Source organism: Notamacropus eugenii, chromosome 4 (genome assembly GCF_028372415.1).
Source record: "Notamacropus eugenii isolate mMacEug1 chromosome 4, mMacEug1.pri_v2, whole genome shotgun sequence".
NCBI classification, from domain to species: domain Eukaryota; kingdom Metazoa; phylum Chordata; class Mammalia; order Diprotodontia; family Macropodidae; genus Notamacropus; species Notamacropus eugenii.
In genome coordinates, this window is record NC_092875.1 from 67,388,050 (window position 1) to 67,397,555 (window position 9,506).

General features: G+C 43.5%; 1 protein-coding gene across 1 annotated transcript in view; it reads right to left on the reverse strand.

Moving 5' to 3' along the window:
- The window catches only part of PGPEP1 (pyroglutamyl-peptidase I), a 34,759-nt gene extending 27,097 nt beyond the window's left edge, over positions 1-7,662 (reverse strand). Inside the window, exons 1-2 of the mRNA XM_072601650.1 lie at positions 7,523-7,662; positions 3,212-3,264 (exon numbers count right to left, since the gene is read on the reverse strand). Coding sequence (XP_072457751.1) covers positions 3,212-3,264; positions 7,523-7,556 — 87 coding nt within the window. The 5' untranslated portion in view covers positions 7,557-7,662. The remainder of the gene's footprint in view (positions 1-3,211; positions 3,265-7,522) is intronic.
- Between the last annotated feature and the right edge of the window lie 1,844 nt (positions 7,663-9,506).

Here is a 9,506-nt window from a genome sequence, read left to right on the forward strand (position 1 = left end):
TCAGACCTGGTGTAAACAGGAAATCGTCTGCATGAATAATGCAGCAGCTTGGGGAGCTAAATAGAAAGGAGAGGGCCGTCACCCTGAAAACAAGAGGGTCACCCCTCAGTGCCCCAAACATCCAACAGCCAAATGCGGCCCGTGGGAAAGAGTTTGTTTTTGTGCTACGGCACAAGCTCATTCCGCACATTGAGATGGAGCAGAAGTTGAGTGTTTAGAAAAAAACAAACACACATTTGTGATAAAAAGGGATTTCTTCACCACAGAACAGCCTGTGCCTCAGAAGAGCAGTTTGAGGCAGGCAAGTAGAAATTTTAACATTAAAGGTTAAACTTGGAATCAGATCAGAGCACCTGCTCTGTTATTAACTAACCACGCTATTGTGGGCAAGTTACTTATTTTCTGAGAGTTTTATCATCTACGACATGGGGGTTTGATTTACAACATTGATCTCATAAGAGCTGCAGCGATTAAATGAAATAAAAGATGGTAGAGTGTCTTACAAATGGCAAAATGGTGTCAACTGGTACAGAATGAGCAGAGGACTGGAAGTTAGAGGTGCTGTGTTTGAGCTCTGCCGAAATCTATCAGCTGTGTGACCTTGGCCATTTCACGTTAGGTCTGTGGACCTCAGTCGCCTTTTCTGTAAAATGGGGATGATACAACCCTGCTTCACAGGGCTCTCATAAAGAAAGCACTTTGTAAACATTTAACCTCCCTGTAAATAAGGGCTGTTGTCACATAAACGTAGGTATCACTGCTATCGCAGTTGACAACATGAACTGTGTTCCTCAAAGCAGGTGTAGAAGATGTCTGTGGCTGCTTATCAGAGTAACTTTGCACCAACAGAAAGAAAACATGAAGTATCAGGTACAGAATGTTTTTGGGGGGAACGTATTTGATTCAAAATAAACCATTGGGCTAATGTGTAGACAGTTTGTATTTTGTCAATTTAAACATTGAGAGGAAAACTTAGAAAGGGAAGGGCTAAAGAGATGGGGGTGGGGAGAAGAATTTTATCCTCTGGTTGCAGGATAATAAAAGATGCAATAAACCAGAACTAGCTTAGCCCCAAAGCTAGCAAGGGTTTTACAAAGATTGTTTAATTGATTTTTCTTCTATTAAGATGCAGATCACACCGTCTGGGATTCAGAAACTCAGACACATGTCTTTGTGTCCAAGCAGCTCCGTGAGTCCCCTGTCTGAGGCTCGCACAATGCCAGGCGTGCACGTGCTCAGAGACATGCTGTTACTTTTTGTCTAGGACTCTTGGGATGGGAACCTCGCTAGGAAAGGCAAATCTCTTCCACACCATTTGAACATTTTAGACTTCGGAGTTTGAGATGCTCCTTACCTGAGCATCCAGTTAACCTGGGAGGAAAGTGAAATGCCACCACTTGAGACAGGGTTACAAAAACCAATGTTTAGGTTGGAAATAGGATGCGCAACTTTGGTTTTTGTAATCAATTACAAATTCTGAGATCTCTCCATAGTCAAGGCCTTTACATGGGAGGTAGAAGAATGGGAATCCCTGACGAGGTCAGGAATAATATGATTTTGTTTTTGTTTTTGCAGCAAACTCAATAGATATGATTTAAATAACAAGCAGAAAAAATATTTGTTCTCTCTCTTCTCTCTCTTTCTCCTCTCTCGTCCAAGCTCAGTATTGTCTTCTTACATGCCATCCTACTTAACACCTCTTCTTACCCTGAAATCGGAGTTGGCTGCCCAGGCTGACCTTGGGCTAAGGACAGCTGGACTAAACTCCAGCTGGGTAGGAGCCAGTCTGCAGTTGGTCTGAGCCAACTAAGCCGGGGTGTGCCCTTCCACATTTCAATGATTACTCCTCTCTCTAAGTTGGGCTAAGCTTGGAACCTTAGAAGGGTGCCTAGACCCCCCAAAGCTCCAGGATCAGAGGTGCAAAGTGTCACAGAGATTAGACAGGGCATGATGGTGAAAAGGCTGGGTCAGTCATCTTGGCTAGTTTTCATCATATTTTATCTTAACCTAAACTGAACAAAGTTAGGCTACATCTGCATGAAAAACTTCGGTCTGACATAGGAGAGACAGACTCAAATTCCATTATGAAGAACAGAAAGTTCTTCCTTAAGACTCTATTTGTGAAGATTAAGATAGAACTTTGTATTTATCCAAGATAGCACGGGCTAATAGAGGAACAGAGGGTGGGCGGTAAACTTTCTTAATTGGTTCCCTATGTTCTAGAAATAATGACTTTGAAAGAACTTTATTCAAAGTCAAGTCTTCTACAAAGGTATTATTCCTAGGCGGCTTAGTGACCAGATCTGTGCTTTCACTGTAATAGGGAACTTCCAAATGAGGAAATCCCTCTCCCAATACAGGCCGACATCTTCTCTGCAATGTCTAGTCTTAAAGAGTTGTCAAGAGGAGTAGAGTTAAACTCAAACAGAAAGGGAACTCCTAAATGCTGGTTCAGAAAAACCACATATTAGCATTATCTGAGTTCTACTGTATATTTTATAATTTGTTAGATATTTCCCAATTATATTTTAATTTGATTTAGGCACCAATTTGACACTCTCTGGCGACAGCACTGAGAGATTATATAACTTCCCAGGGACATATGGGACAATATGTGGAAGAAGTAGGACTTGAACCAAGTTTTCTAGGCCCTGAGGCTGGGCACCCTATCCACTATCCCACACTGCTTCCATTATTTATCATGAGTTTTGCTATTATTAAGCCCGTTATTAAGGTAAGTTGGTTAAAGTACAAAACTGTTTTAGGAAACAATCCTTGGGGAAGCAACGATACCAAAAATCTCTCACAGAGGTACCCATGCATTGTGGTTGTCCTGTGGACAAAGCCCATTCCAAGGAATGAACGATGCCCATTTCTGGCTATGAATGTGGCAGGTCAAGAATATGAACCTCCAGAATCCACCATTTCCTGCCATTGGTGGCAGAACTTCCTACGTGCAGAACATTGGCTAATTTCCAAGTGACAAAATCTATAGCAAAGACCCATAGATAGTGGTCAAGATTTAATAAGGAAAATTACAAACTGCATCTATAGGAATATAACCTATTCTAAGTTCTCTAAATAAATTCTTCACTATTTTATGGCAGATACTCTTAGTCAGGGGTGTCCTTCTTTCCTCACTACATAATATTTTTCAGGTTAAAGGGAGCATATTTTCATATGTATACAGTATTAGAAAGTATACTATTACCTGAACAGCAATCCAGCTGGCATTAACTGTATGTTCTCCAAATGGGCCAAATCCTGCAAGCAAAGAAGGAGGGTATCATGAGAACACCATCATTCCCACCCAACCAGCAGGACGCAGTGTACTACACCTCTGTCTGCCTTAAAGAGCCCCATGGAATACCTTAGCAGTTCAAGGATTCTTTCCCAAGACCAGGTTCAACGTGCACCTGCTCAAAAAGGTGGCATGAAATAACATAATATTAGAAGAGGATTCGGAGAACTGAATTGTAATAAGAATAGAATATTAAGGCAGAGACAGTAGAATGAGCTGAAGACCCAGATCAGCAACCTGGGTTCAAATCCTACCTACCTACCTCACTTATGGTTGGGTGACCCAACAGGCAAGTCATTTAATCTCTGATTTCTTATCAGTAAGATAGGGATGATAACACTTTTACTTCTTACCCCATAGGGTTGATGTAGGGAGAGTGATTTGTAAACCTTGAGTGACATAGAAATGTGAGCCATCAGTTTTGGCTCTGTAATTAATGAACTTTTTTCTTCTTTCTGATACACATCTACAAAATGAAGGGGTTGCATTTGATAATTGCTAAGATCCCCTCCAACTCTAATTTTGATTCTATTATAATCAGTTCCCCAAAATGATCAGATTTATCCAAGTCAAAAAGTCAAAAATGGAAAAGAATCATACACATATAAATACATATTTATATTTTCTATATATATGTTACATATGTGTGTATATATATATATAATCCTAAGAATCCTGAAATAGTATATTGTAATCAGTTCCCTAAAAATGATCAGATTTATCCAAGTCCAAAAGCAAATGGAAAAGAACCATATATATTATATATACATACATCTTACATACACACACACACACATCCTAAGAATCATGAAATAGTATTTGAGCTACCTTCCACTGTTACTAGTAGCAGAAAGTCAGCTGCTGTCATAAAAGCAAGCATTTTTGTTCTTAGGAGTCATCAGCTCAATGGTTTTGTCTGCACAACAAATCCACAAAATAACAACACTTAACTATGAGTACAACTCTTTATGGTTCACGCAAATGATTTCATTCTATCCCAACAACGGACTTCTGAGGAGTGTAATGCAAGGGTTAGCATTCCAGTTTTACAAAGGAAAAATCTGAGTCCTGGAGAGGGGATGCCACCTGCCCAAGGTCACCTGGCTAGTAATCAGCAGAGGTGAAACTTCTGAGCTTCTTTCTGGGGCTCCCCAGTCTGGTGCTCTTTCCACAACAACGTGCTTCAAAGAAGTCAAGAAAGGCAGTGTGGAAGGCTTACAGGAGGGACAAGAAAACAGCAACTGAGTCCCTGACAAACAAACTTGAAAGCATGAGGAAAAGCGGGCAGGATGCTGCTGCTGGCTCTTGGTAAACACCCGAACCCAATATATCTTCTTTCCTTTTGATGAATAACTGAAGAGAAGTAGCTTTCCAACATAGCCATCTTTCTTGTTGATGTCAATGTGAATTAAATTACTTAGACATCTTCAAAATTTGGCAGACAAAAGTATCCAGAAGTGACTTGTGAGCATAAAACAGCTATCTAGATATCCAAAAATATTCTAAGCCACAAGGAAAGTATTCACCATATCTACAGAGGAATAGGTAAAGGCTTATAGTTATAGAATGTGATGAGTTAAGAGGCCTTAATAGATCATAGGATTTTGTTTTGAAGTTTGATTGATGTTTGAAATTCTCCTGGTCCCACCTGCCCAGGGCCACAGCTAGAACCCTCTCTTGTAACAAAGAAGAACATTTTAGTAAAATGGTCCCTGGCATCACGCGTGACAGTCAGTAGTTATTCACCTGACCCTACCCTCACACCTCCAGAGACAAAAAAGTCATACCTCCTCACCAGACCTCTGCAGTCAAGACTAGCCAGTGCATTAGGGGTAACTGAGTTATGAATGAGAAAAAAAGCCAAATTTAAAGCTAATCTAGTCCAATCCCTTAGTCACACAGATGAAGAAGCTGAGGCAGAAGAGGTTAAGTGACTTTCCCAAGGTCTCACTTCACCTTTTTTCACTTCACCACTCTAATCTCTAATTATACAGAGGTGTAAAATGAGGTGTAGATAACTTGTGATTTGCCCTGGCTCACACACAGCCAGATTAAGAACCCAGCATTTCATTACCCTGCCATTACTGCTGGATAAATGTGCATATGCCTGGAGAGGACCATCACTTTCAGATTGGGAAACATTTGTAATCTGGTCTGGATGTGTGATTTTTAACAATTTGGGTGGGGGGAGGCACTACAAGTATGGAAATAACTGATGATACAACTTCGTAAACTTTCTCAACACTTCAGTAATCTAGGTTTTGTTTTGTTTTAAACAGAGCTACCTAGGGGACAGAATGGTTAAATGACTAATCCACTGTCATATCAACTATCTATTAAGTGCCAGAGGAAAGATTTGAATCTCAGGCTTCTGGACTTATTCCTGATAGAAGCTGGTCCTCTAGCCACTGCCTCTGTTAGTAAAGTGCCTTCTGAAAGGGTAGATATCTGTTACCTGGGCACTCCCTTAAGACTGGCAACTACTCTACACTAATTTCACTTCATTTTAGGTAAACCAATTCATCCTTCATTTTTTAACTTTGGCATACAAAATACTATAAGAAAACAAACACGAAAAAGATTAACAGTTAGTTACAAGAAGAAAAATGGTCTTGGGCCATCCCCACAAAAGTTTGCTATAAAATCCTTCCAATGAATAAACTCATTTCAGAAGAAAAGAAACTTTTAATTATAGAAAAGAGACATACAGACATTCCCTTGCTCTTGAATTGGAATTTCTTTCATCAGTGGAGGAGTGACATTCCTTACAGGAAGGCAAAGTGGCAAGGAGAAAGAATTAATGGACTTAAAAGAGCCAGAAGATCCAGGTTCCAGTGCTGCTTTTGACTTCCTCTCTCTGAATGTTTATTTATTTGTAAATAATAATTGTACTACCTGCCTGATCTTGTGGTTGTGAGGGAAGTGGTTTGCTGCAGAAATGAAGGATTAGCATTACAGATGAAGAAAGTCCATTTTTAATTTGCAAGCTTCTCAGCAGCGCTAGAAAACCAGTAGGTGCGTGAGGATGGCCAAAACCTCATCCTAGTTCATAAGTGAACTTTTGAAAACCCTCACCTTTGAACCTGCACATGGTCTTTAGTCAATGCCATCAGATAAACAGCCCAGAATACCCAGAGAGCACCCTGGCATCATCTCATGGGGGAGACAAGAACGCGACATAAAATAATTAGCAGCTTGCCAGTTTCAAAAATCCTTGAAGACACTGCCCCCTCCCCATTTCTTCCTTAACCACTCCCCTCCTCCACCACCCCCCCCCCCCCGCCCCAAACGAAACTCATGCATCTTTCTTAACAGAAAACAAAACTGTTTATATTTTGAGAAGGCACTATTTCACTTTAGTTGAGATAGTAAACTAGACGCAAAACTAATAAGGGGGAGTGCCAAATAGGTCAGCCACGATTTTTAAACCTTCTGTCCTACCCAGCCCCACCTCCCATATACCTAGAGACAGAAAAGTTGTGTGTGGGCAGCCCTTCGGACAGGTGCTTCTCTCTCTCTTCCCCATCAGGGAGGAGACAGGATCTTTGGCACTGGTGCCACCCGGTACCCGACAATTCAGGTATGCGCAAGAGTTTACAGTACCTCCCACTTTCTCTTCTGAGTCACCCGTCTTAAACCTAAAGCAACACGTCCTTTCCCCCTCCCCATCCTACATATCTCAAACACAAATCTCAACTTGGGCAGCGGTGAAGGGAACACTAAACAATTCCCAAGAGGGTTCATTTGTCAACGAGACGCCTTCTTCCCCACAAATCAACCTCTCCTTTTGTACTCTGGGGGACGTGGGGGTGGGGAGAGGCGACTTTCTGACAAGTCCACAGCAGCGGGGCAAGAGCCGGTCACTCCTTCCAAAGGCTGGTCACGCCCTCCCCCCTTCCACTCCATTCTGTCACTCTAGGGTTGCCCCCCAGGGGTGGAGGTGAGGTTGTTTCTGACCCTTTCCCTAGAGTCGAGTGTTAGGGGGCGATGGGGATGGAGGGGAAAGAGTGCGGTACCTCTTTCCCACAACTGCTGAGAAACAGCTCCCTCCTTTCCAAAGCCGGTGAAGGCTGGAGGGGAAGGACAGAGAAGGAACAGATCCAACTTCAAGCCCAGGGGACAGCGGTCGGGAGACTGGTCAGGTGTCCCCAGGGCTGCCCCTTCGGTCAGAAGGCGCCCCCGAGGCCAGAACAGCCCCTTCCCCAAAGGGACCCTTCTTACCCGTCACCACAACCGCCTTCTTCGGCTGCTCCATCGCAGACACTGGCTCCAGCCGCCAACTCCGCCGCAGCCTCCGACAACGACCCTGCAGCTGTCGCGGCTGCCTGCGCTCAGCTGAAGTCCTGTCTTAACCCACCCGACCTGCCCCCGCCCCTGCCCCCGCCCCTGCGTCCCGCCCCCTCTCCCTCCCAACCCGGAACGGACGCAGGCGTGCGCGCCCCCTAGACAGAGAACTAGGCGTGCGCGTTCTCACCACTTGCTTCACCCCCACTTCCACCCCCCCTCCTCTCTTACGGGGCTACGGGTTCTTTCCCCCTTTCTCCATCCTCACTTCACCCCCTTAAGACTGTGCGGGCACCTCTCGGTGCTGCGCCCTGACCAGGGTTAATTTCACATTTTACAGATGGGAAAACTCTTCCCCAGGTTGTACAGGTAGTAAGTAGAGCCTACTAGACTCTCACCTACGGACGTTCCCCGCAATCTAGGGTTCCTTCCACTGAGGAGGAGGAGGAGGTTCTGGAATGCAGAAGCTACAGAGCTACAGTGAAGATAAGAGGCCGACTGCGGGCAAGTCTAGTCCCAAATCATGCGACTCTTGGCACTTGACTTACGATTGGGTTCAGTTCAGTTCAACAGGTGTTTATTATGAATCAAACTTACTCTTACTTAAGTGCCAGACTTGGGCTTGGTTCTGGGGACTACACTGACCAACAAAACCGGCCTGCCCTTAAGCATGGGATTCAGAGCTGAAGGGGCTGCTGTTGATCATCTACCCAGCCAGTCCGCTTTACTTTACGGAGATGGGAATTGGATCAGAGAAGATGAACTTGAATCCAAGTCCTGACCTCAAATTTAGGGGATCTTTTCACTATCTTATATAGACAGTCTCATAGTTAACTAAAACGCGGCCAGTGCCTTAGAGAGGTGCTGCAAAGTGCTATGTGAGATTCTGGAAAAGGGGTTGCTTTACAGAACACTGTTGTTTGCTGTGGTTCTGCCGGGACCAACTCTTCGTGACTCCATTTAGGGTTTTCTTAGTAGAGATACTGGAGTGGTTTGCCATGTCCTTCTCCAACTCAATTTGCAGATGAGGAAACTGAGGCAGAGGTCAGTGAGTTGCCCAGGGACTCACAGTTAGTATCAGGTCAGATTTGAACTCAGGAAGGTGAGTCTTCCTGACTCCAAGCCCTGCATTTTGTCCATTGCACTACCTAACTGCCCCTTTCAGAAAATCTCAACGTTTTCAGTTTAACTCTAAATAGGCTTTAAATATGCTTCCACAATATTAATAATTTTTCTTCAACCACAGAAAGCCTCATGGGAGGGAGCTGGTCTCTAATCTGGGCAGTTCAACAGGATTGAAGGGGGATGGAGGAAGGGAGGTTCATTTAGAGGTCAAAGCTAGGACAGTAACAAAGGTCTGGAGACTGGCAGTCCCAGTCTTGTGGGGCAAGAGAGCAGATTTTTTGAAGGGGAATATTGGGAGATAGGGCTGGAAAGGCAGAGAGGAATCAGATTGCGTAAAAGTTTGAATGCCAGACTAAACAGCTGGGACTTTATTCAACTGGCAATGTAAAACCAGGGCAGCTAGGTGGCAGTGGATTTCAACTCAGCTTCAGACACTAGTTGTGTGACTCTGGCAAAGTGTCACTTAATGAGCTGGAGAAGGAAATAGTAAACCACTCCAGTACCTTGGCCAAGAAAACAAAAAAAAAAAAATGGGGGAGGGGTCATGAAGAGTCTGACAAGACTGAAAATTTTTTTAATTAATTAATTTTTAGAATTCAATATTCATTTCCACAAAATTTTGAGTTCCAATTTTTCTCCCCATCTCTCCCCTCTCCCCATCCCATAATACCTTGCATTCTGATTACCCCCTTCCCTCAATGTACCCTCCCTTCTATCACACCCCACCCTTCCCTTATCCCCATCTTTTCTCTTTTCTTCCAGGGCAAGATAAATTTCTATACCCCATTACCTGTAT